At 57.8% G+C, this 26,197-nt stretch overlaps 2 protein-coding genes across 3 annotated transcripts in view; one reads left to right on the top strand and one right to left on the bottom strand.

Annotated features, from left to right (window-relative positions):
- The first annotated feature begins 1,718 nt into the window (after window positions 1–1,718).
- Otub1 (OTU deubiquitinase, ubiquitin aldehyde binding 1) lies at window positions 1,719–11,040 on the top strand. Its single transcript, XM_004852553.4, has 7 exons — window positions 1,719–1,952; window positions 4,037–4,098; window positions 4,362–4,460; window positions 9,287–9,405; window positions 9,523–9,607; window positions 9,709–9,903; window positions 10,002–11,040. Exons 1-7 carry the CDS (start codon window positions 1,895–1,897, stop codon window positions 10,197–10,199), a joined length of 816 nt encoding a protein of 271 aa, XP_004852610.1. The 5' UTR covers window positions 1,719–1,894; the 3' UTR covers window positions 10,200–11,040.
- A 147-nt stretch (window positions 11,041–11,187) lies between these two features.
- The window catches only part of Macrod1 (mono-ADP ribosylhydrolase 1), a 142,345-nt gene continuing 127,335 nt past the window's right edge, over window positions 11,188–26,197 (bottom strand). The window contains exons 4-11 of one of the 2 annotated variants that reach the window (XM_004852551.3): window positions 23,043–23,072; window positions 12,433–12,549; window positions 12,091–12,212; window positions 11,957–11,987; window positions 11,795–11,868; window positions 11,596–11,677; window positions 11,483–11,517; window positions 11,188–11,320 (exon numbers count right to left, since the gene is read on the bottom strand). In XM_004852551.3, coding sequence (XP_004852608.1) covers window positions 11,513–11,517; window positions 11,596–11,677; window positions 11,795–11,868; window positions 11,957–11,987; window positions 12,091–12,212; window positions 12,433–12,549; window positions 23,043–23,072 — 461 coding nt within the window. In that variant the 3' untranslated portion in view covers window positions 11,188–11,320; window positions 11,483–11,512. The remainder of the gene's footprint in view (window positions 11,321–11,482; window positions 11,518–11,595; window positions 11,678–11,794; window positions 11,869–11,956; window positions 11,988–12,090; window positions 12,213–12,432; window positions 12,550–23,042; window positions 23,073–26,197) is intronic. The other variant, XM_004852550.3, reaches the window with a different exon arrangement.

Genomic DNA, 26,197 nt, shown 5'->3' on the forward strand with positions numbered 1-26,197 from the left:
GTGCAAATCTGACTCTTGGAAAATTTGCAGGTTGGTTTTAAATGCTTCAGAATAAAGAATCAAAACCCTAAAATGGAGAATGTAACAAGATAAGCGTGTTAGGGATAAGAGAGCAGTTATTAACTAATAAATACATGGGTATTGAAAAGAGCTGGGCAAAAGTTGGTCTTCCTTGAGCTGGATTCAGAGCCAAAGCTTCCCTGTGGCCATGTCCTTCTTATTCTGCCTGATAAAATGGGGGGGGGGGGGCGGGCACTGGGCAGTAGAAGGGAGAGTACCCCATTTGCAGGCCCTGTGAGGGTACAGGTCAGTCAAACCCCAGAGAGGGAGAGCCATTCCTTGATGTTGACAGCAAAGCCACACATGGACGCCCTTTCCCTCTCTATAGCAGCTGTTCCCTATTCTGACCCTACAGTCCCAACCCCAGCTACCTCACATGGACTCTTTTTTGGGGTACTGGAGATTGAACTCAGGACCTTGAGCTTGCAAAGCAGTCACAGCACCACTGAGCTAAATCCCTGGCCCCTCATGGACCCTCTAATCTAGGTAAGGGAGCCAGGGTGGAGATGTCTTATAGCTCTTTTCAAGATTTAAAAAGCCAGATAGAAATCATGCCTGTCATTAGCTGTTTTTGCCCTTCACTAGGTAATACCCATTCTCTTCTGCTGATTGCAGATCTCATTAGCAGATACTGATTTCACTGTTAAAATAGAGGAAAGGAATGAACCATTTGATAATCATAAGGTCCACACATGATGGACTTTTAGTTTTCTTAAATTTATTTATTTATTTTTTTGGTACCGGGGATTGAACTCCAGTCCTTGCGATTTTGGGGCAGGTGGTGGAACCCACTGAGCTAAATCCCCAGCCCTAGTTTTCTTAAATTTGGAAGCAACCAACCCAAAGGCCCTAAGACTCAACAGTCCACTGTCATGGTGCTGGGCCACAGGGTTGGCATTTGTAGCTTTGCTGTGTGAGAAGGCCAAGGTAGACTGTGTGGGGAGCCCAGCTGCACATACTCTAGTACTGGCAGAGACTAACCAAAACCTTTCGTCCTGTTGCAATGCCTGCCCTTCCCAATTGAGGGACCTTAACGGAGCTCAGGCGCAGCCTCCTTGAGTGCTTCTGAAGGATCACGGTCACAAGAAGGGCAACTAACAACAGCATCTTTTTATTTTTTTTATTTTTGGTATCAGGGATCGAACTTGGGACCCCAGGCCGCAACAGCATCTTTGACATTCATGGCTTTGTCTTTTTAATCTTTTGGAGGTATTGGGGAATCAAACGCAGGAGTGCTCTACCACTGAGCTACAGCCCAAATGCATTGCTTTTTAAAAGGACTCCGTTTTCTCACTAGTAGGACACAGAGAACAAAGTTATGTCCAAGGCTTTGGTCTTGACACCAAGAAAGATGTTTTTCCCGTGGAACACAAGCCTCAGGAGTGGGGTGTAAGGAGGCTCAAAGATGAGGTCGGGACTCAGAGGGGTGTCAGGATGGTGACACCATTTCCTGTCTCCCGGGCCCATGTTCTGCACTGCAGGTATAATGTTCCTACTTATCTCAATAGCACCACCTGCGTTTCAAACTCCAGTGAAAGGGAAAACAGAATTGGGTCCAGGAGGTATTTATCACCACCAGGACCTATGGGAAACTAGGAATTTGGAGCCGTGCGAGCGTGAGGGGTGGAGTGCGAGCTAAGGAACCCTTTTCTCACAGGACTTTGGACCTACAGGCATGTGACTACCATAGCGCTGGGCGCTTGTCAGTTTTCGACTGCTGAGGGTATCCCGTTGCTAGGGGCGTAGCCAAGGAGGGGCTGTGAGGAGGGGCTCACTTCCGGGAGGAAGGCAATTAGTAACCCGGAAGCGGTCAGCAGTGCGGCGCTGTTTAAAGATGGCGGCGGAGGAACCTCAGCAGCAGAAGCAGGAGCAACTGGGCAGTGACTCCGAAGGTACAGACCAAGGGGTGATGTCCGTCCCGGGCTAGCGGGGACCAGGGCCGGCAGCTGTTCCAAAGGAGGTCGGGCAGTCGGGGCAACCAGAAAGGAGCGAAGCGTGCGGACGGACCCTTCACGCCTCCGCTGCCTCCCCTCCCCCTCACAATGGAAGGAGCCGCCGCCACTGCGACCCCCGGGCGGGCGGGGTAGCTGAGGCCTGCATCTTTTCCCGGGCGCTCTCGGGGCGGAGCCTGGGCCGCTCCTCCCAGTGCCCGGGCTTTCGGCGCCGGCCACACTCGCGAGGCCCTGAGCCCGGACGCCTTGCGCCTCGCTGTCAGGAGGAGGCCGAGGTCAGGTCCAGCAGACTGCATCAGCCGGACGGCTTGGGATGCTTCGGAGACCTGGGTCGGAGGGGCTGCCGGCATCTGCCCGCGTCTGCCCCTGGGGCTGCGACGTCCTTTTCCGGTGTAGCTCCCCATCCTGGCCTTGGAACCCCTCACTACCTGCCTAGGCATTGTTTTTTTAGACCCCTGAGATGAATCTTTCAAAAATGCCCCATCCTCTCATTTTGTGCCCCAGTTGGCCCTGGGGACTGAGTACATCACTGAGGGCGAGACAACACTGTTGTAGGTCATGGGGTCGAGGCTTAGCAGAGACTCTGGGATGGTCAGGCCCAGGAGGATTGACCTTAAAAGTCATTCAGCACACACACTCCACTCTAAGGAGGGAAACTCGGGCACCTGCAATGGACTTGTTCAGAATCACATATACTCTCATCTAGATTGTATAGATACACACATGAAAGAGGCAGGGTGGATGTAGTAGCACACACCTGTAATCCCAGGTCAGGGGAGGCTGAGGCAGAAGGCTTGTGAATTCGTGGCCAGCCTGGGAAACAGCAAAATCCTGTCTCAGCAAAATAAAACAAAACACCCACCAGGACTAGAATTTAGGTCTCCTACTCCCTCCCCAGTGGCTACCCAGGGTAGGGTCCACAGACCTGCCCAACTTGTTTATGATTCTAGAGGACTCTTAGGTGCTACTTACTATCTTGAGTACCATGCTGTTTCAGTGTATTGACAAAGGTGGTGGTGTTATCCCCATTTTGCAGTTGTGGAACGGGCTCTGCAGTGAGGTATTAGGAGTGGCATGGTGAAGATTACAGATTGGAATCAGACAAATCTAAGTTTTGTTTTTTAAGACAGGGTCTTGTTATGTAGTTCAGGGTGGCCTTGAACTCAATATTAGCCCAGGCTGGCTTTGACCTCATAGCTATCCTGCCTCAGCCTCCTGAGTGCTGGGGTCACAGATGTACACCCCTATGCCTGGCTACAAATCTGAGTTTGGCCACAGCCCTTTACTGGTTTGACCTTGGGCAGGTTACTTCCTCTCTCAGTATTTGTTTTGTCATTTGCAAAATAGACATCTTTAACAATACCCAGGACAGCTGAGAGATGAAGGGCATGATCTCTAAAGTGCAGCTCATAGGATGTTCTCATCCAGGCCAGGAATCCACCTCCTCATCTTACTTTCCCCAAGAGATGACCGTGCCCCCACTTCATCCCAAAGCATTCCCAGACTGATGGGAAGTGATGTTAGAAAGCAAAGAGGAAGGCAGTATCAGAGCTGGAAAAACACACTTTGGGAGGTTAATCACCTTTACCCCCACCTTTTTTTTTTTTCATTGCTGGGATTTGAACCTAGGTCCTATGCAGCATGTTAGGCAAATGCATGCTTTGTCACTGCTACACCCCCAGCCTCCCTAACCCCCATTTTGAGACAGGGTCTCACAGTATCACCCGGGGGTGATCTCTAACTCCTGGGCTCAAGTGATCCTGCTGCTTCAGCCTTCTGAATACCTGGAACTACAGATGTACCACTGCACTACCCTACCTTCTCATTTTAATGATGAGGAAATTGAAGCTCAGAATAGGGAAGACTTTGCCAAGATTGCACAGCAGATGGAGCAGGGTGTAAGACACATGCTTCCAGATTCCACACCTGCTCTCCTCCTCCTGGACTGTTTGTCCCTGGCTCAGCTCCTTGCAGTGGACATGGCCAAACCACACAGTAACCCTTGGCTTTTTCCTTTTTTCTAGGTGTTAACTGTCTGGCTTATGATGAAGCTATCATGGCTCAGCAGGACCGAATTCAGCAAGAGGTGAGAGCTAAAGAGGGTAGGGGAGTAGTAGCCAGCATCTGTATCTAGAAGAAGCCTCAGCCAGGCCTGAGGCCTATTGTCTGTCTCTACTTTGGAAGCTGTTCCTCCCTAGATAATGCTTCTGCTGGTGTACTGATGGGGTGGGGACACAGTGTGACTGTGTGATGGGGTTTCTGGCCCAGTACCCCTTTTGTAGGCAGTGGCAGTTGGGTGTGGGTCACTCTGTGTCTTGTCAGAGCGTGATGGGTTCGTGCCTCCTGCAGATTGCTGTGCAGAATCCTCTGGTGTCGGAGCGGCTGGAGCTGTCGGTCCTGTACAAGGAGTATGCCGAGGACGACAACATCTATCAACAGAAGATCAAGGTGGGAGCCTGGTCTCAGGGGCCTGCTGGGCCTGTCTGGCAGTAAAGGCTGTTGGGGACACCTGTCATTGCTAGTTCTTTTTTTCTCTTAAGGCAAGGTCTTGCTGTGTAGTTCAGGCTGGTCTCAAACTCATAGGAATCCTCCTGCCTCAGCCTCCCAAGTGCTGGGATTATAAGTGTGCACCACCACGCCTAGCCTTGCTAGTTCTTTTCTTTTTTTTTTTTTTTTTTTAATTTTTTTTTTTAGTTGTTGAAGTATCCAGCCTCTGGACTCCAAAAGACCTCAGTTCAGATCCAGACTACTACTTAGCAGCTGCCTCCTTGGCAGGCCCTTCAATATCTGAGCTGTGGTTCCCTCATCTGTAAAATAGGAACAGTGAAAACACCTGTCCAAAAGGTGGCTGTGAAGGTGAGGGAGGCAATGCTTATGTGGGGCCAGGTGCAGGCTGGGCAGGTGCTGAGCAGTCTGGTCCTGGGGGCCTGAGGGTTACACAGGGATACATTCCATAGCCTCCTGGGGCTTTGTGGAGGGCAGGCCATGGTGGGGAAGAGGACCCACAGGCCTCTGCATGGGCCCCTTGTGGTACTTATGCTGAGGCCTGGGGCTTTCCACCTTCCAGCCTGCTGAATAGAGGCTGCAGTGTGACAGTGGGTGTGCAGGCAGTGTCTAGGAGGCACACTGTGGGGGTTCAGAAAATGTTACCTTTCTTTTTTTTTTTTTTTTTTAATGCAGTACTAGGCATTGAACCTAGGGCCTTTACACTGAGGTACATCTCCAGGCCCTCCTTCTCATTCCAGCCCCCTCCTTTTAAAAAAAATTCTGTGACAAGGGCTGGGGATTTAGCTCAGTGGTTCTGCCGCCTGTCTCACAAGCACAAGGACCCAAGTTCGATCCTCAGTACCAAAAAAAAAAAAAATCTGTGACAGAGTTTTACAAACTTGCTAAATCACCCAGCCTGGGCTCAGACTTGCAGTCCTCCTGCCTCAGCTTCCCAGAGTGCAGGGATTACAGGTATGTGCCACAACATTGGCCTTTTAAATTTTATTCTGAGTCAGGATCTCACTAAGTTGCCTAGGCTAGCCTTGAACTTGTGATCTTCCTGCCTCAGCCTCCTGAGTAGCTGGGATAACAGGTGTGTGGCATTGCTCTTGGCTGAAAACGTTACTCTTCCTACTTTCCCCTTAAAGAGCAAAGATGCTTAGGGCCGGGGATTTAGCTTAGTGATTTCGCTGCCTGCTGCTCAAGTGCCAGGACCCGAGTTCAATCCCCGGCAGTACCAAAAAAAAAAAAAAAAAAAAAAGCAAAGATGCTTAGACCCTTCTGCTCAGAGAGGGAGCCTTCCTTCCAGTGGCCAGACAGGTAACCCAGTGATTGAAACTGGCAAGGAGGTCAGGTGGTGGATGAGGAGGGCACACAGTTCAGAAGCAGCCAGATGGCAGTAGGGATTAGCCATCTTGTCACTCTATTGTTGCCAGAGGAGCAGTAGATAATGAAACTCCTGACTTGTACCAGTTGGCAACTGATTCACATTTAACATTGTGTGGGGCTGGGGCCAGGTGTGCTCAGTGGTTGAGCACCTGCCTGGCATTCTCCAGGCCCTGTTTCCCTACCAGCTCTGGGGGAAGACACCTGCGGCCCAGATCTGTGGTCTGTGGTCTGCTCTCACCTTTCTCACCTTTGCTTAGAGTGTTCTGGATTTCCTCAGGAGGCCTGAAGGCAGTTGAAGGCACTGGCTTTGGAGCCCAGTAGACCTGGGATGACCAGAGGCCTAAATACTCCAGCTGTGCAGCGTAGGGCCATACCCTGAACTTGGAGCCTCTGTTTGTTCTTCTCTGGCCAGAAGTGTCTTCTGCTTCATGGCAGGTGTGGGTTTGGGTTGAGGGGTGTTCCTGAGCTGCTGATCTCAGTGCCACAGTGAAAGTGCAGGAAGCAGTAGGCTCCTCCTGTTCTGTGTGGCAGGTTTCTGGGCTTACTTGTCACACCAGGCCACCAAGATGGTCCTTGGGTTCTTCCCACTGAGTCATTCAGCAAATGTCTGAGTGTCCAGAGCGGCCTAGCCTCGAGAATCTGCCTTAGTGCCTGCAGGGCCCCATTTTGTCTGCTGCACCCAAGCCCACCTTTCCTCCTGGGACAATGAGACAGGGTGGTAACTTCACAGCCCAAGCAGCCTGGGTGCCAGCTCAGTTCCTGTGGAATGGGCCACACCTTGTGAGGATTTGTAGGGCGAGGGGTATTAGCACTCAGCCGAGTACTTGGCACAGAGTACTTGCTCACAGTGATTGTGGTAGCATCGACAGTTCAGTTTCTTTGAAGCACTTGTGCGCTGATCACTTAACATTCCTGGGGACGTACTGTGTGGTCCAGGTGCTGTTGAGGTACTACTCGGGATGGAGTGATGCCTGAAACTGACAAAATCCTTACCTCATGAAGCTCACAGTGCAGAGTGTAAAACAAGCCGAAGGGGAGCTAGAAAGTCTGGTATGTCAGGCGGTGGCAAGTGCTGTGGAGAGAAGCAAAGCAGGAAAAGGAGCTTGGGAGCGGAAGGGCTTGCAGTTTTAAATAGGGTGGGGGGTGAAGCCTTCCTGAATAGGTGATATTTAAGTCATGAACAGAAAGTGGCAAGGCAAGGGAGGGCTCCCAGGGAGGGCAATGTGGCATGGTGGGAAGGAGTTGGTGTGTGAGTGTGTGTGTGTGTGTGTGTGTGTGTGTACGTGTACGTGTGTACGTGTGTGTACATGCATGCACACAATCAGAAAAGACTGTAAGGGAGGTGGGTCACAGTTACGCTGTGTTGGTTTTTTTTAATACCAAGGATTCCAGGGATTTAGCTCAGTGGTTTTGGTGCCTGCCTTGAAAGTGGAAGGTCACGAGTTTGATCCCTGGACCCAAAAAAAAAACCAAACAATACCAAGGATTGAACTCAGGACCTGCGTTTGCCAGGCAGGCTTGGTGCCACTGAGCTACATCCCCAGCCCAACGGCTGGTTACTCTTGCTGCCAGGGTGCAAACAGACTCCAGGGGCCCAGAGGCCGGGAGAGCTGTGAGGGTCTTTTGCATTAAAACCAGGGAAGCGGGAGTGACTGGGATTGGGGTGGTAAAGCTAAGTAGTGAGGTGTAGTTGGATGTGAGCTGGGTCAAAGGAAGAAGCCAAAGCCGACAGCTGGCATAGGGGAGGGAGGAGAAGGCAGTAGCACCTTCAGGTTGGGTGATCCTGGGGCGGGGGGGACACCCCAGCGAGGAGCAGCTGCAATGAGTTTGGCCTGACAGTGCTGAGAGGTGTGGGAGCTGAAGCAGCGCTTCCACCAAGGTGGAAGCTGTCCCAGATCTGAGCAGGCAGCTGGTGCACAACTCATGGGCCTTTGCACATGTGGCAGGTGGGTGCTGCACCTGAATGTGGGCCATGCTGTCCCCTGGCAGGTGCCACCCATGTCTGAGGAAGTGTGCTGTGGGTGGGTGGTGGACAGGGTGGGGTGAGGGTCTACCCTGGTGGGAGAAGTGGCCACCCAGAGGGATGGCATTAGCAGTTCGGCTGAGGGGCCAGGCGGGGAGGGGTGGCTTTGATCCTCTGACCTAGGAGGGCATTTGTGACCTTGGCTGGAGCAGCAGCCTTTTTCAAGCAAGACCTAACTGGCTGTTTACATGGAGATAGTCTAAACGGGTAGGGGGAGATGAGTTGAGGATGCTGGGGCAGAGGGGCTTTAGAGTGATATCCTTGAGCCCAAGGGAGAGGATGGGCCGGTACAAAGTGGAGGAACAGGGCTGGGGATTTAGCTCAGTGGTTCCAGTGCCTTCCTCGAAAGCGCAAGGTCCTGAGTTCAATCCCTGGTACCAAAAAAAAAAAAGTGGAGGAACACTTAGGCATCAGGTGGGACTGAGGGACAGATGGGGAGAGAAGGCTGCAGGCAGTGTACAGCTGGGGCTGAGGAAGTTCTCACTGTAAAAGGACACAAGATCATTGTCTAGATGGAGTCAAGGAGGGTAGAGCCCCCACACAGGTGGGGTGGGGAGAGGCCTGTTTGCCAGGCAGCACTAAAAGCCTCTGGTGTGGGGAGATGCAACCAGAAGTTCTGTTCAGAGTGGGGAGGACGGTGGGAAAGATTGGAGATGGCATCTGTGAAAGGGCTGGGGGAGGCTGGGAGGAGTGGAGTGAGGGGGTAGGGCTGGTCTCGGGCAGAGCCAGGCTGTGTAGTGGGGCCTCTGGTCTGGCTGGAAGGTGAAGCTGCCACTGGCTTCCACCCTGAGTTCCCCTGCCACTCTCTTGGGTTAGACTGGATAAGCCACACTGTTCCAGGACAGATTTACCCATTTTTCATTTTCTTATTACAGTTTTTTCCATGCTGGGGATTGAACCCAGGGTCTGGCATATGCTAGGCAAGTGCTTTGCCACTGAGCTGCACCCCAGCCCCCACCTATATTTATTTTTTTATTTTTATTTTTTTGGTACCAGGGATCGGACTCAGGTCCTTGCGCTTGCACAGCAGGCGGCGAAACCACTGAGCTAAATCCCCGGCCCCCCTGCCCATATTTATAAGCAAACAGCCTGTAGCCCAGTGGCAGAGCCTGGACAGTGGCTGGTGACTTCTTTGGTCACTTATGTAACCGGTTTGTATGTGAGTGCACATAGCTTCCTGGGGCTTTTGGCAGGGTGGGGCTGGGGGCGCTCTGGGATGTGTTGACAGGTGACCTCCATCACCACAGCTGGAGTCAGGAGATTGGGTCAGCAGGTGGCTGCTACGCTGTGGTGTGACTCCTGCTATAATGTGACCTTTATTGGGGCAGTTTCAGGCCTGACACTGAGGAGTTGGGTGTGGGTTGCCTCTCCACAGGACCTCCACAAAAAGTACTCATACATCCGGAAGACCAGGCCTGATGGAAACTGCTTCTATCGTGCTTTTGGATTCTCCCACTTGGAGGCGCTGCTGGATGACAGCAAGGAGTTGCAGCGGTGAGGAGAGTGGGCGCTTGTGGGGCTCTTGTCTGGGGCTTCTGTGTGAGTCAGGGTGATCTTGTCTGAAGCCAGACAGTGCTGGCCAGGGAGCCCATGCTGGCCTCCCACCCACAGGTTCAAGGCTGTGTCTGCCAAGAGCAAAGAGGACTTGGTGTCCCAGGGCTTCACTGAGTTCACCATTGAGGATTTCCACAACACGGTGAGCCAGGCCTGGCTCCGGCTGGGCGGGGAGGGGGTGCCAGTCTGGTAGGGTTGAGCCCTATGCCTCCCTCACCGTGGCCTTCATCCCTCTGTGGGCAGTTCATGGACCTGATCGAACAGGTGGAGAAGCAGACCTCTGTAGCCGACCTGCTGGCGTCCTTCAATGACCAGAGCACCTCGGACTACCTGGTGGTGTACCTGCGGCTGCTCACCTCGGGCTACTTGCAGCGTGAGAGCAAGTTCTTCGAGCACTTCATAGAGGGCGGGCGGACTGTCAAGGAGTTCTGTCAGCAGGTGCTGCCCCGGACCCTCCCTCTTCCCTTGCCTGGGGTAGTGAGTGTGGGGGTGGGGCACGCACCAGGTGGTGGGTCTGACCTGCACCTGTGCCGCAGGAGGTGGAGCCCATGTGCAAGGAGAGTGACCACATTCACATCATCGCGCTGGCCCAGGCCCTCAGTGTGTCCATCCAGGTGGAGTACATGGACCGAGGCGAGGGTGGCACCACCAACCCGCACGTCTTCCCTGAGGGCTCCGAGCCCAAGGTCTACCTTCTCTACCGGCCGGGACACTACGATATCCTCTACAAATAAGGCTGGCCGGCCACTGCCGCCTCCCCGCCTGCCTCCCCTCTGCCAGGCGCTAGACATGTACAGAGGTTTTTGTGGTTGTAAATGGTCATATTCACTCCCCCTTTCCTGTCACATAACCTTCCATGTTTTATTAAAGGGGAAGCTGGTGGTGAGCTGTGTGTGTCCGTTTCCCTGCTCTGCTGCTGACTGCCTGCTGGCTGCTGTGTGTCTGGCTGCCCCCTCCCCCCTGGAGACTCCCCCCAGTTTTCTACCTGTCCCAGGCTCTCCTAGCAGGAGCAGTTTTGAGCATACTGGGCCACTTGGGGAACCCATCCTGAGACCTGGGGTTCTTCCTTTAAGGCCTTCCCCTGCCCTCAGTGGGCCCAGGGCTTCCATGGAAATTGTGGAAATTCTCTGGGGACTTGCCCAGGGTCCCTGGCTCCCCCTATCTGTGGTCCCCCCATAGGCCTACTTCTGCCCAGCTGTCCTGGCCATGCCCTAACCCCTAGCTTCCTGCCCCCAGCAGGGGTCTGCATGGGGAGTCCTGGGAGGACTGGGCTTGTGGGATGGGGCTGGCTTAGGGCAGGAGGGGAGCTGGGCACTGACTGTGTGCCCAGGTGGTGCCACCAGGGTGTGGGAGGGGTAGCTTTTGTCCTCAGGTCTAGGCAGAGTGCACCAGTTCTCATTCTTCCCCTGGCCGAGGCCCCTGCCTGTGCCTGCTTGGGACCCCCCTTTGCTTGGGCCACCTTGTCTCCTCCAACTGGCATTTGCCTTCACCTCTTTCCTCCCCCACCCCAGCACATGCGGGGCTCCTGTGCTCCTTGGGGGCAGGCCCTCAATAAATGTGAAGTGCTGCCGCTGCCTCGCTGTCTGGCTGTGCCTCTACCCTCCTGGTTCACCAGGACCTCTTGCCAGTTCTTGGCTTTACCCGAGCACCCTCCCAGGGCCCCAGCCCCCACCCTGAGCTGTACCCTGGGCCCAGGCTAGTCAGAGCTCAATCAGCGGGAACTGCACCGATGATCTTTATTAGGAGGCTTCTGTGGGCAGGGCTGGGGCGAAGGCTGGGGTGGCCCAACCGGCCCTGCTGCAGGCTTCTGCGACTTCTCAGAGCTGCGAGCGGGGCCCTGCAGGCCGGGAGGAATCTGAGGACAGAACAGAGAGGTTAGAGGAGCCTCGGCTTCTGTAGCCTCCCAGGCTGCCCTGCAGCCCGCCTCCCTGTATAGGGGTGAGCGCAATGCAGAGGGCAGCTGGTGTTAGTGGGCCAGGTTAGTGTAGGCGGCCACGCGGGGCCTGGCCCTGCTTACCAGTCCTGCTCAGCCTGGGTTGCCGGAGCCTCAGGCTGGAAGGCAGAGGAAAGTGAGAGCCCGCCCAGAGCCCGCGGGGAGGGGCAGGCTGGTCCGGGCGGCGGGGCACCTACCCACGGGAAAGTAGTGCGGCAACCGCTGCCGGTAGATGTTCTCGTCCTTCTCGAGAAACACGCAGATGACCAGCCGATCCACCTGCGTTGGGGTGGGTCAGCCTGGGCAGGAGCCCCCTTCCTGGCCCGCACCCCTCCCACCTCTCCTGTCCCAGCTAAGAACCCGCCTCGCCACTCCACCTCGACTGGGCCGGCCCACCTTGTTCTTGTGCTGCTCCAGCCATTCGCGCAGCGCCATCAGCACCACCTCGGCCGCTGCCTCACTGGGGTAGCCTGGGGGCGGGGACGGGACCAATGAGTCCCAGCTCTTGCCCGGCCCGGCTCGGCCCCAGACCCGGTCCTTCTCCCAGGCCCCACTCACCGAACACGCCGGTGGAGATGCAGGGGAAGGCCTGGGGCGGGTGAGAAGGGGGCGGGGCACCGTCACTCTGCGCCCCTCCGCCTACCCCTCCCCCCCCCCCCCCCCCGCACCGCCCCTCCCTGCCCCGCCCTTACCGCCGAGCGGAGCCCGTGCTCCAGCAGCAGGTCCAGGCTGCTCAAGTAGCAGCTGCGGAGCTCCGCAGCCTGGCCGGCGCTGGGCTCTCCGTGTACGATGGGCCCCACCGTGTGGATGACGTCTGCAGGGGCCATGGGGTCAGAGCGCCGCCATCTCTGTCCCCGTGCCGAGCGAGAAGGACCCACCCGTGCGTGCACGCAGCGTGTCCTGGAGCCTAAACCCAAACGTGCACACGCCCGCCCCTCCCGGGGATGCCGAAGGGTATAAGGCACCGGAAGTTAACAGGTGCGCCTGCAACTGTGCTGCTGCCTATACACGTGTGGCGGGGTGTTGGGACTCACACTTGGCCGGCAGACGGTAGCCGCCGGTGATCTTGGCCTGGCCGGTCTCGCAGCTCTGCAGGGTACGGCACTCATCCGTGAGCAGAGGCCCAGCGGCCCGGTGAATGCAGCCATCCACTGTGAGGGAGGGGAGTGAGCCGGGTCTCCCTCATCCCTGACCTCGCTTTACCCAAGCTGAGGCCCCTGGGCTGAGGACTCCCAATCCCAAGAAGCCTCTCCCTGGGCTGTGCTTGGGCTGCTGGGGCACCACTCTGCCCCATCACCCACTCCTGGAGTTGGTTTCACACCTGGGGAAACCGAGGCACGAGGGGCTGCAGCCCTCCCTGGCGTGGCGCCCAGCACACTTCTCCCTCTTTCAGAGGTTAGAGTTGAAGCTGCCCTCCCGGCTGCATAGCGGACAGACCTCCGCCCAGGCTTAAGCGTTGCTTGGACCCATCTTCCCAGACAACTCCCCAAGCAGCCGAACCAAGCGCTAGAATACAGTACATTTTCCAGATGAAACAGACCCGGTAAGGGGCCAGATTCTGCGTCCCCGAACTGCATCCCTGAGGTGCCACGCCGTGCCGTGCCAGGGGGTGGAGGAGCCTCCCCAGGGGCCTGGGGTGGGCAACCCCAAAGCCCAGCTCCTTAACGAGCCATCTTATTAGGGCATCTGGCTTAATTGCCACCAGGCTCATTTTTGTATACCTGAGCAGGGATCTAGGGCTCCAGAGCCACCCTGGGGATCCACACCCAGAAAAACAACTCATGGGCAGATGGCTCAGAGGTGACCTGGCCTAGATAGGCCCCTCACAGCTGCCAGACTCTGTCCTTTCCTCTGGCTGTGTGCCCACTGTCTCATCTGAAAAAGGAGGACCCTCTAGGCAAAAAACAGATGACCCCTCTGGGGTCATCTGACAGCTCTGATGGCACCCCAGGCCTGTGCCAGAGGCTCCCTGCTACAGCTGCCTGGTGCTGGGGTGCTGGGCTCAGGAAAGGCCATCGCTTTCCATTGGACAGATGCATACACCTACACCACGGCCTTTTCCCCTGTGCCAGCTCCCTCCAGCCCTCCACACAGGCCCGGGACACCATTGGCCCAACCTTCCCTCTCCAGCTGCTTGTTCGTGTGCCCTGTGGGCCCCAATTAAACCTCATTTTTCAGCTTCACTCGGAGCTGGCACCAAGTGACTTCCAAGGAGCCTGGGGTGAGGGTAAAGGGGCAGGGGACCCCTGGGAGTGGCTCAGGACCATGCTCCCAGACCCCTTGGCCTCTTGCACTCTTCTGCAGTAATAAAAGGAGCTGCAGCCCATGGGAGGAGGTGAGGGTGAGACAGGCAGGGCTGGGTGCCCAGCAGGGAGGTCTGTTCTGGGCAGCGTGGTGTGCAGCAGCAGTTGCCAGGGAGCTGGGCAGCCTGAGTTCAAATCCTAGCTCTGACAGCCACCACTGTGTCACTCAGGCCCATTCAGCCTCTCTGGGCCGTATAGCACTGCCCACCTCTTGGGGTTGGAAGCTTTTATTCTAGTGGTACTGGGGATGGAACCCAGGGTCTGGTGGAGGCTAGGCAAGTGCTCTACCACTGAGGTACACCCCAAGTCCCAAGTGAGTTCATCCTTGTAAAATGCTTACGCTGGTGCTTGCCTGGAGTGGAGGTGAAGCAAGTTGTCCCTTACTATGAGAACGTGGCTGTAGCCATACGGGTGTGATGTGTAGGAGTGACGGGAGGTGGGTGTGCACACATGTCCCTGGTCTCCCGGCACCCAGCTGCCTGCTGGCTCCCAGTGCTAACCACCCTGCAGGTGACCTTAGCGGGCTGTGAGGCCCCTTCGGAAGTGGAGCTGGGTGAGATCTGTGCTTCGGGGACTTAATGCTTCCTGCAGCAGTGGACAGGCCTGCAGCCAAGCCTTTCAGGCTGACCTGGGGGCACAAGGGAGATGAAGGGGACTGGAAATGTTGTGAGCTAAGGCCTTGGGCCTCATCCAGCCATCTCCATAACAGTGCTAGGGTCAAGTAAGTGACAGCTCTGCAGGCACCCAGGGGAGGGGTTCTCCCCACCAAAGACACTGGTCCCCTGTCCCCACAGCCTTCTGCTCCCTCTCTCCTTGATGCAGAGAGGGTCCCAGTCTGGCTGTCTCTGGCCATGCGCTGCACACTGCCTGCCACCCCCAGTCTCAGCTGAGGCCAGATGTCACCCGTGACCTGACCCTGGCCCCTAGGGCTGCCTGGTAGGAGGCGAGATGTTCCAAATTCACACCAGATGACTAAGTCCCACCACCAAAAAGCCTCAAAACCTCCAGTTTGATCCCACCCCAAGTTAGCAGAAAACTTGGGGACTTTCCAGGGAGACTGGGCCCTCCTGGGTGGCAGAGCCTTCTCAGATGTCTGTCCACTGAGCCCCAGATGACCCCTGCCACCACCTGTGCCAGAAGACCCCTTCGCCTCCACCGTCAAGCTCCCATCTTTGCTCCTTAACCTCAGCCCCTGTGCTGGCCACACCCAGGTGCCAGAAGTCCTACCCTCTATGTTGTTTGAGCTCACAGCTTCCAGGAGGTACTGCCATTTTTCCTCCTTTATACAAGAAGAAACTGAGGCCCAGAGAGGGCAGCAGCTCAGGTCACACATCTGGAATGTGGGGTCTCTGCAAGCTCGGTGGCTGTACTGCTCTAGGCACCCAGAGGCCCACCGGCCCTGCCCACCTGCACCTCTTTCCCTGCTCCCTGTCTGGCTGGCATTTGCCCCTCTTCTGAATGCTTTGGGAAGGAGGTCTGCATGGCTGCTTCTGTGAGAACCCTATCACTGCCAGCCCCCTAGCCTGGCTCCTGTCCTCTGGCCACATCAGTACATCCGGATCCCTGACCTGTCCTGGGTGCTCAGCTTCCCGGCCTCCACCCAGCAGACTCCTCCGCCTCCAAGCTGTGTTCTTCCAGAGCTCCTCTCTGGAGGCTGCTGTCCTCCATGCCGCACCCTCCCCTAGAGCCTGACCCTCCACTCTGGGCCTCAGCTTCTCCCTGCCCGGGAGATCCTGACCTCCTGGCAATAGGACAGTGCCCTGCCCAGGTCCCAGAGGGGCTTCAACCACACCGCACCCCTTCTCTGCCACTGTCTGTCCGGGAGGGTCCACAGGAAGGAAGGCAGGTGCCCAGGGCCCTGCGTACCCCAGCGCAGAGGCTGAAGGCAGGCAGGCTCCAGCGAGGCCATTATCAAGGTGCGGCCCACACATTGGCCGCCATTTAGGGTGCTGTAATATTCATGAAGGGAAGATTAGATATTTAAATTTATTCAGCAATAAATGCATCTCAGTGGGAGAGCATTCCTCATGCTAAACAAACAAGCAAGCAGGGGCTAATTCATTATTTACAGGAACATGAGCCTGAGGCCTGGGGAATGAGGGGCAGTCTGGCCCCTGCCAGAGGGCAGGACACTGGCCAGCCTCCCCCTCCAGCACCTGGGGCCTGGCCCCGTGCACTTCTTCAAGATTACTGGGAGCTTTGGGTAAACTCCAGTCTCAGAACCAAGTCTCAAGGCGGGGGTGGGGGTGGGGGTGGGGGTGGGGGTGGCTCTGCCACAGGCCGGGAAGTGACCCAGGGAGAGGAGCCTGAGGGGCCAGAGGGAGGCACCAGTCTCCCAGTCAGAGGCGCAGCAGAAACGAAGCCCGGGAGATAACCTGTTTCCCAGAGGTGGAGGCAGAGACGCTTTCTCTGAGTCACACAGCAAAGTAGGCCTAGGCAGCCCTCACCTCCACCCAACCTCCCGGGGCCACTGTGTCCCCAGAGCAGGGAAGAGAGCAGGGCGGAGCTGGGCCAGGTCAGAGGGTCCTGGGTCGCACAGCCTCTGAAATGAGCTCACTGGGGCCAGGTGGACGTGGCTTCCAGTGGCAGGGAAGACCCAGACCTGTGGGACACCAGGGCACGCAGCAGCCCAGAGCCAAGTCCCCTTGCCTGAGTTCTTCCAACTCATCTCTGGGTCACCTTCTTCTCTCTGTGCCTCAGTCGCCCCAATTGTGCAGCACATACAGGCACCTCCTTGCTTGGATTAGGCATTCAGTAAGACACTGTCCAAAGTGCCCTGTGCTTGATCACAATGTCACTCTCCTTTTACAGACAGGAGGTCCTGGCTCAGCCACAGGCTCCACAGGCCAGATCTCAGGCCCCTCTAGCTCTTGGGCCTCATGGAGCTGAGCAGCAGGATGTGCTGCTTCTGTGGCCCTCAACAGCCCTGGGCTTGCTCCTGGGTCCACTGCCTTCATGGACTAGACAGGAGCAGTGAGGAAGGCAGGAGGGGCCACAGCGGAAAGGGCGTGGGGAGACACACGGATCTGGGCCTTGGGACCTGTTCGTACCTGGACACCTCGCCCTGTGGCCCCTGCCTGGGGACAGCTCGTACCAGCCTTGGCTAGGCCTGTAGCCATCATTATGGAAATGGTGAATGGCAGAGCTGAGATGAGGAAACTGAGCCCCAGAAAGAGTATCAGCGGTGTTGGGTCAGCACTGAGGCGCTCACTCCAAGCTCCTACCTGCAAGGGCAGGCCCAGCCACAGAGGCTGGCTGAGGGGCCCTGCTGGGTGGTGGGGGCTGTGCCCACCTCTCTCACTCATGCTATGCTCTGCCTCTGCATCCATTCACCTTGCAGGCCCTGAGGATGTCTTCAGAACCACTGTGCCTTGGCCCACACCCTCTGGTCACTCATTCAATCAACAAACACACTGGCCCCAGCTCTGCGCCAGGCTTGGCTGGGCCCAGGATGGGTGCAAAGCCCACCCTTACCAGGCCCCACCCTCGAGGGCCAAAGTGGGTGGGTGCCCCAGGGAGAAGATGGATGGATGACAGCTCTGAGATGTGATCTGAAATTCATTACGGGGTGAGATCAGCTCCTTAAATGGGGATTTGAAAACATTAGGGCTTCATTATGTACACAACGGCAGTGCCTCATTCATCATGCAAAAATCACTCCCATTATTAAAAATCCCTGTGGCAGCCACATGCAGGGACTCGGTGGCATCTTGCCTACTGGGGCAGGGCACGAGCCCCACAGGCCTGCTGGCCTGTGCTGGGCCCGTGGGGCATAGGCCAGAGTCTCCACAGGGACTGCATCCCATCATCCCTCTCCTTAGGGAGGGCCAATTTCAGGGGATCACAGTGCCAGGGACTTGGTGCCTCAGTTTCCCCACCTGCAAAATAGAGATGCTGAGGGAGTGCTATAGGGAGGGGAGAGGCTCGCCCAGGCCTTGAGGCTGCACGGACTCTGTCTGCTGCGAGTACTGTCCTCAGTGTCCTCTGTAACCAGGCCAGGTGGCAGGGAGGCCACCTCACACCCCTGCTCACAAAGCCTTGCCGTGCCCAAGCGCACGGTGCCCTCTCCTTCAGAGCAGCACCCTGCCCCTCACCCTGCTGACTCCAGGCCCCGTTCATCAAAGGTGCTCAGCCCGCCCTGTGCCGGTCCTGTGCCCTGGGTGCTACAGCTCCTAGGAGGGGACGCCCAGCTCCCACATCCCAGTGGTGACCTGGGAGGAGGAAATGGAGCTAACAGGAAAGAGGCCACTAGGAATGGGCACCTGTAGTGGTGGGGAAGGGGTGTGTGAGCAGAGCCCTGAGTGGGGAGAAAGCACCAGAAGAGAAGGAGGTGGGGAGGGGAAGGCACAGAGGGGTGTGGAGAGGACTCTATCGCTGGGCTCTATGCGGGAGCAGGAGCCAGGGCCCTGTCCTGCTCACTTTCCATGCGCCCTTCCCTCACCCCTCAGACCCCCAGCTCTGGACGCATACAGCCTGAGCCCAGAGCGGCCAGGAAGGCCAGTGGCACACACTGGTCTCCAGAGCACCCAGGCAGCCCAAGGCCCATGGAGGCCACACTATCTGCACAGTCAGGCTCTGCTCACCAGAGCAGCCTGGGCTGGGCCTTTCCTGGTGGCCACAGGAAGCAAACATGGATCAGCAGCTGTGGTGGGAGATAGTTCGGGGCAAGAAGGTGAAGACCGCCTCGCTCAGGTCTGGGGGCTCAGAGGACGCTAATCCTCAAAGAGAGGAGCGCGTGAGGCCGTGCGTGTGTGCGTGCGTGTGTGTGTGTGTGTGTGTGTGTGTGTGTGTGTATGATGGAGAGAGGGAGGAAGGAAGGAGGAAGGAAGGAAGGAAGAAAAGAGAGGAAAAGAGGAGGAGGAGAAAACAAGAGAGAAAGAGAAGGTGCAGCTGGCCATAGGATAGCAGTGCCATCATGAGGAGAGCAGAGGGTGGCTGGCTGCACACACAGCCAGGGCTGCCTTGGTGAGGCTGGGGAGAGATGTGTGCTGTGCTTGCCCCATGGGCAGAGCGGCAGTGGGCAGGGTGTCGGGGCACAGGCCACCCACAGAGAGTCTGCAGCCAGCACCTCTGCCTGCCCTGCATGTGCCCCTTAGGAGGCCAGGTAGCGCCACACAAAGGAAAGTCCGACACCACCACATCAGTCTGGGTCTGCTGCACCCCAGCATTGGGGACAGTGCCGGGCACATAGAGGCCCTCAATCAACAGAGGTGGGGTTGGCCGGACAGGCTGGCCCAACACGAGAAGGTGCTGGAAAGGAGGGAGCTATAGCAAGAAGGCAGAGGAGCTCTCAGGCACAGGAGCAGCAGGTGCAAAGGCCCTGTGCCATGTGAGGGCTGGAGGGAAGCCCGGTCCCCAGGCTTCTCCTGGGACTGACTGACCCTGACACTGACTGACACTGACACTGACATGTGCAGAGCTGAACTGGCAGGTGGGGGCTGCAGGTGAGGGTGGGCCTGACCCTAGGAGGCCCTAGGCAGGGGTGTGGCTAGGGGCGGGGCACAGGGTATCATCCTATCAGGCCTCACTCTCTTGCCAGGGACCGACCTGGTCCCACCCCACCCATCTCTGGAGCTGGTCCATGGGCGCTGGCCAGGCCAGAGCAGAGATGGCGGCCATGCAGGAGAGGAAGACTGCCCTGAATTAATCTGTCACTAAAGCTTGGCCGTGGCAAGCGCAGTCATGATTTAGATGAATAATTGAAACGCTCCGATACATTTATTATCCCTTTAGTGCAAAAGTGGCAGAGAAAGACGAGGGGTAATTGAAAAAGAGCGCACAAATCTCGCCGAGAAAGCCAGCTTCTTATCGCCAAGTAAACATTTCAGTCCTAATAAACAGGAGAGATGAGTCAAGGCTCTGTCGATTCCCAGTCTGATTTAGAACCCACCTCCCTTCTTACTATACAATGGGAGAGTGTTCTTAAAAATTTTTTATTGAGACAAAAAAAGGCTTTCTATGAGGGAGGTGGGGAGAGGAGTGGGCCCAGCAATCATCAGCCAGTCGACCCTGGATATTAGGCTTCCCTGTAGCAGATGCCATCTGTCCCTGGGGCCTTCTCCATCATGCTGTACCTGCTGAACTCCTATTCAGCCTTCAGTGCCCAAGTCCAATGTTCCCTTTGATGAGAAACCTCTTACCAAACTGGGTCCCCTTGAGGGCAGAACCAAGTCTTGAGTCCCAGTGCTCAACAGAGCCCCTCAACCCAGAGACAGCCTGGACCAGGGTGGGGAGGTTCCCCAAGACACTGTGTTGACCCCTCCCAGGAATCCTGTACCTTCAGGATTAAGTCCCTTTAGCCCCAGCAGCGCCTGGGGGCTGTCTCTGAGGTTGGGGGTGCCCAGCTTCGCAGAGCCAAAGTCCTTGCCACCCTGCGTCTCCATCGCTTGCAGCCAACATGGTGGGCAGCTGCACCCTGGCCCTTCAGGAGGAGCCCCAGGTCCCCAGCCACTGGCGGCTGAGACCTGCCCCCTCCTCCCAGGGTGCCACAGCCTGGCTCCTCTTGGGGAGGGGAGATTCCAGGCGTGGAGAAGGGCAGAAAGGAGTGCAGGTAAGGTGCAAGTGTGTCACAGGGATCAGTGCTTGGGGAGAAGGCGACGGACAGGGTGAGGGGCGGGCAGCTGTGTCAGGGCAAGAGGGCGCTAGGAGGAACAGGGCTTGTCCAACGCATGGGTGGGGATTGGTGGGTGGAAGGTGGGGAGACGGGGCGCACGCAGGGTCTGAGCCCTGCTGAGGAGCCTCTGGGGGCCCAGTGGAGATCCTGGGGTCGGGGAAGAGTTGGGGACACTCCCCCTCCAGCCATTTTGAGGCTGGGGACAAGGCCTCAGGGGACACATGAGGGCAGGAGATGCTGAGGGCGGCCCCAGACTCCGCCAGCCTATCCCCAGCCCACCACAGCCCCTCCCTGCCACCTCCACCTTGTTCCAATCACATTAGTAGAGTGACAGCCCCAGGGAGCTGCCGGAGGCTCCATAAATCTCAGGCAGCTTAAAAGGCTGGAGTCTGGGCCCACTTCCTCCGGGTTGTGCTGCCCATCCATCTCCTCGTCAGGCAGGCCACGCTCGCGCATGGGCCTCCCAAATCCCTGAGGCCGCGATGGACCTGGGGGCCCCACAATGGCCCCTGGCTCTCCAGAGTAAGGTCACCAGGGCATCTACAGACTACTGCTTGCTCCATCTACAACCTTGAGGGCTGGCCCTCTGCCCTTTCCCTTTTAAGGCCATCCCAATCTTCACCTGTAGTTCACTCAGTCACTCAACAGTCCCTGTGCAGCAGATCCAGTTCTGGGTGACTCAACGTGAGCTCAGTGCTCTGAGAACATTCAAGAGCAGGGTGAGGAGCCAGGGATCTGGGAGCCCCTCTGAGAAGACAGCTTCAAGTAAAGACTTGGAAGAGGGTTGGGGGCACCCCCAAGGACATCTGCAGGAGGAGCACTCCTGGCAGAGAGGCAGTCAATGCAAAGGCCCTGAGACACAAGTGGGCCTGGCCTGTTCCTGCAACCTGCGGGTGCAGCCGGAGCCCAGTGGGAAGGGGATTCTGAAGGGCTCTGACTGGGGACCTTGTGGGCCATGGTAAGGACCTTGGCCTCGGCTCTGAGTGAAGTGAGGGGTTTTTTGTGGGTTTTTTTTTAAGTGAGGGTTTTTGAGCAGAAGACAAATGATGAGCTGAGGATTGAGAAGGCCCACATCTCCCTTTGATCCTCTTGGACTGGCTAAACCCCAGCTCCTCCCAGGATCTCTCAGGCCTCCCCCGAGGACTCTGATCTGCTGAGCCTTCCCAAAAGCCCATGCGTTCCTTCCCTTCTGGGCTTTGCCCATGCGGTTCCTCTGCCTGGGCGCCCTTCCCTCCTGTCTTTGCAGGGTTTGCTCCTACCCATGCCAGGGCTCCAGCTCCAGCGCAGGCGGGTGCTTCTGGCCATGCTGCTCTGGTGCCTGTGACCCCACCCCCAGATCAGCTGGTGTCATGGTGGGCGACACGGTGAACCGGGAGAACAGCGACCAGGCCCACCTGAGCCCACCACATGTGCCCTGACACCTGGCTCAGTGCCTAGCACACAGGAGGCGCTCAAGCGCTGGGTGATGAGCAAGTGGACAGGAGAGGGTGCGTGGGGGCTGGTGATGGCCACTTGGGAGGGACAGGCCCCGGAGCAGGGCCTGGGTGGCAGCCCATCTGTGAGCCCACAGTCGCCTCCTGGGTGGCCATGACCTCCACGGGGACGGCTAGAGGAGAAGGGGGAGGGGAAGCATCTCTAGTTGCAAACAGACCCCATTCTGCGTCCTGGCTGGCTGGCTGGTCACTGCCAGCTCTTAACGCCGCTCTTATTTATTCCTGACCTCCACTGCCCCTTTTATTTTTCCCCCTTTTAAAACCTGGCCTGGGCCCCGCCACCGCCGCCGTAAACACGGCCCCCTGGATTTATCCTACAGCGCATTAACCCCTGCCCCCTGGCGCACCCATCATCCTGCTGTTGCCTGTATAGACAGCAGCTGCCCGGCGGGCTGGGGGCTGGGGCCGGAGTTGTATGGCCAGGATGGGGAGGCTGGTGGGGAGGTGCTGGGGCCACTGATGCCCCCTCCGCACCTCCTGATAACCTTGGCCCCACACCTGGCAGCCGGACCCACTTGACCACTGACTTCCTGTTGGCCTGACTCTCCAGGACCCCTGCCTCATGGTAGCCAGCTGACAAGAGTGAACACATGGATGTCCCTGGGGACTTAGCAGGGGCACAGCTCCCCTGACTTTACCACCGTCTGTCCTGGCTGCAGAGCCACCTTCCAGGCTCCAGGGCAGGGCAGAGGCAACAACTACCCTGTCAGGTGAGGAAGCAGGCAGTGGACACAGGGCTTCCGGAGGCCACAGGTCATGAGGGGCGGGACTGGGACTGGCTTTCCCCAACACATCCTGGCCCCCAGCGCCCTACACTTGGCCAGCAGGAGCCCTGTGCGGGCAGGAGAGGGTGCAGGCCACCTCGGCAGTGACGGAGCCAGGCCGGCCATCCAGACCTCCAGCTTTGGTATGGTGACGGAAGGGAGGGCTGAGCTAACAGGGGCAGGAAGGGAGGAAAGGATAGAAAGCCAGGCATGGTGGGGCACACCTGTAATCCCAGCACTCTGGGAGGCTGAAGCAGGAGGATCAAAAGTTTGAGCCCCTGCCTGGGCAATGTAGTGACTTAGTGAGATCTTGTCTCAAAATAAAAAATAGAAAAGGCACTGGGGATTTAGCTCAGTGTGAAGGCCCTGGGTTCAATAGCCAATAACAGCCCTTACACACACACGAAAAAGGAGATGCCAAAAGAGATGTCACCAACCTCCCTACCCCCAAACTCAGGAAGGTCCACTTACCACCTCCGCCTCCAAGCAGGGAGCTGTTGGCTGCAAGAGAGAGAGAGAAGCAGTCAGTAGAGCTAGCTGGGGCAGGCAGCGTGCTGGGAAGAGGGGTCTTGGAGTGGCTGTCAGTTGCCCCCCAGCTGGCCCAGAACCCTAGGCCCTCAGACTCTGGCTACAGGGCCTCCCAGCCCCTTGAGCAGGGGCACGTGATGGGGGTGGGGGTGGGAGAGGGGCCGGGACTCTTGTCCCTTGATGCTCCTAATGGCCTGAGGTTTGTAGGGTGGCAGGGACAGGGCAGAGGAGAGCCATCAGGGAAGCAGCTGCCTGTGGGGGTCAGGGTGGCAGAGGACACACACCAAGTGTCCTTCTGTCCGTCATTCTTTTGCCCCCCAGCATCAAATGGTGTGGTGGGCCACTATGAGACCCAGTAGGGCCTGGCCTGAGGCGGGGACGGGGGTACAGGTGGCCTGATCCCTGCTCTTGGGCTCACAACTCTACCACTTCGAGTGTGGAAAGTGCTGCCAGGACAAGCAGGAGCCATGAGGACAGGGACAGGGCTGGGGCTGCCTGGTGGGGCCAGCCAAGGGTTGCCATGTCAGGGCCCAACACACTGTGGCTGGGGCACCTGGGCCTCAGTTTCCCCAGATGTGCAGTGGGCAGCAGTGCCATTCATTCCAGGGTCCATGTGAAGGTGAAGGGGGAGGGCACCCCTCTTTGGGGCCGTGACTCTAGCAAATATAGTAGGTGGCACCGCCACAGCCACCACTTTCCCAAGCAGCCCTGTGTAGCTCACTGTGCCCAGCTGGCTGCCCCTCCCACTTTCCGTGTGGCTGACATCCTCACCCTTGGCCCTGCCTGGGCTCCCACTGCGGCTACAAGTCTGTGCCGCTGGTGAACTTCTGGATTCACCAGGCGGGGTGTGGGGTGCCCCAGACCCCAAGCTGCCCAGGTGGGCCTGGGGGCCTGGCTCCCAGGCTGGGTCTTCAGCTCCTTTCACGCCCCTGCCCTGGCCACACCAGTCGCAGCCCTTCCTGTAGGAGGGCTGTGCCCTGGGCTCTGTGCAGAAGCTGCGGACTCTGCTAAGTGGTGTCGGGTGGCTCTGAGTGGCTGGTCTCCCAGACCTGACAGCTCTTCGCTTGGGGAATAATTAATTCCACAGCCCGAACACCCAGGGCTGCAAGTTGCCATGTTACTTGTGAGATTAATACAAGCAGCTAATTAAGATGGAGAGGCGAGGAGTGGCCGGGCGCTCCCTTGAGGAAGTGGGGGCCGAAGGGAGGCGGGAAGAAGGCGAGCTGAGCAATGGGCAGGGGGTGAGAAGTGTGGGCTGGAGGGGCCACAGCGGGTCCCCGGTGGGTGTGGGCCAGGCTGGGAGGGGCTGGCTCCGCATGTGGCCTCTGCCTTTCCACTGACCAAGCAAGAGTCTGGCCAGGCACGGAGGCAGGGCTTGGGGCAAATGATCCCACTTATCACAGCAAGGCCACCAGGGAGGGGCTATTGTTCCCGCTTTACAGAGGTGACCGAAGCCCAGAGAGGTGGAGGCCCACAGTGGCAGTGGCAGAATTAGAACTGGATCTGTCTCACTCCAAAGCCAAGCCACAAAGAGGGGGCTTGAGTGTGGCCCCAGGGACTGTGGCAAAGCAGGCCTGGGGCCAGCAGGGGAGGAGGGGGCGCCTCAGGCCCAGGGCACGCTGTGGCTGTCGGAGCTGCCCTCTGCAACCCTCCCTGCCTCCCCCCAGCACCTCTCTCTCTTAATTAACACCGGCTGCAAATGAGAGCTGGCTCCGCTCAGGGCAGGCTGCGGGCCAAATGGGTTGGCAGTGAGCCTTGGAGGGGCGGGAGGAGAGGGGGCGCTGACCTGCCATCCTGTAGGCCCCTGTCAGACAGGGGTGCGGCCCCGCCTGCCTGGCACCTTGGACGCCACTGTGTGTGGCCTTGCCAGGCACAGCAAGTTGGGTGAATTGCCCCATGCCCACCTGGCCGTGCCCTGGGGCAGGGTGGGCCGGTCAGATGGCCTCATCTGCCAAGGGGACCAAGGGCAGTGAGGCTCAGCGCCTGGCTCAGTCCTGGCCTGCAGAGGACCTCGGCCCCACTGTCCTCCTCTCCTGGCCCACTGGGAGCTCCTAGTGGCCAAACAGCCCCTCAGCTCACTCTTCCGGGTCCCTGTCCTCCTCTACCCAGGGACTTTGACATCTGTCTGCCCAGTGTCCCCAGCTCGGCCGGGCTCTCCCAGGGTAAGAGCCTGGGGACTGGGGAGAGGACTGGGAAGGGGCAGCAGTGCTGGCGGACACCAAGAGGCTGTCCCTCCGATGTGGTTGCCCAGCCCTCCCTCCAGGAAGAGGACGGCTCCGAGCAGCTCTGGGCTTTCCTGTTCCCAGGCCAGGGCTGCCCTAGCCCAACCCCTGCTCTGACCTTGGGGCTCCGAGTTCTTCCATCCAGGTCCCCTCCCTCATGCCCTGAAGTTTGGCTGAGATTTAAGGTCATAACTGGTCATCAGCCCTGGCTGGCTATGGGAGCTCAGCTGTGTCAGTGAGCTGAGCGGCCAAGTAAGGTAAAGAGCAAGCACTGCTGCCTGCCTCACAAGCGCAAGGTCCTGAGTTCGATCCCTGGTACAAAAAAAAAAAAAAAAGAGTGAGCACTGGGCTTGGAGTACAAGGTGGGACTCCTGACCCAGCCCTACTCTGGGGTCCCAGATCCTCCCCACCAAATGGACTTTTTGCTTTGTCTTATTACTTGGGCTGGCCCTGGACTCCTGGGCTCAAGTGATCCTCCTGCCTCAGCCTCCTGAGTACCAGGGACTATAGGTGAGTGCTACCGTGCCTAGCCTTCAAACAGGGTCTATGGACTCCATAGGGCCTGAGTGAGCAGTAGAACCTGGCTCTGGGGACTGGGGAGAGGCTTGAGGCTCATGGGCTTGCATGGGGTGCAGGTTCCTGAGCGTGCCCGCCCTGGGAGCTGTCCCGGGTCTGCTTGCCAGCCCCTGCACAGGTGAGGTGGCCTCTGCCTGTGGACGCATCAGTACTACACCCCACTGGACTGCACAGGTTGGCTCTGACCCAGCACTGCCCTGTGACCTCAGGGTGCTCTGATGCCAGGCACTCTTAGTCCTCTTAGTCCCTGGGGCCAGCTGGGGTCCTGGGGCCTCAGTCCTGGCCTCCTCCACACTCTGC

Source organism: Heterocephalus glaber, unplaced genomic scaffold (assembly GCF_053883595.1).
Source record: "Heterocephalus glaber isolate CG9 unplaced genomic scaffold, H.glaber_assembly_v1.0 deba00000594, whole genome shotgun sequence".
Taxonomy (NCBI): Eukaryota; Metazoa; Chordata; class Mammalia; order Rodentia; family Bathyergidae; genus Heterocephalus; species Heterocephalus glaber.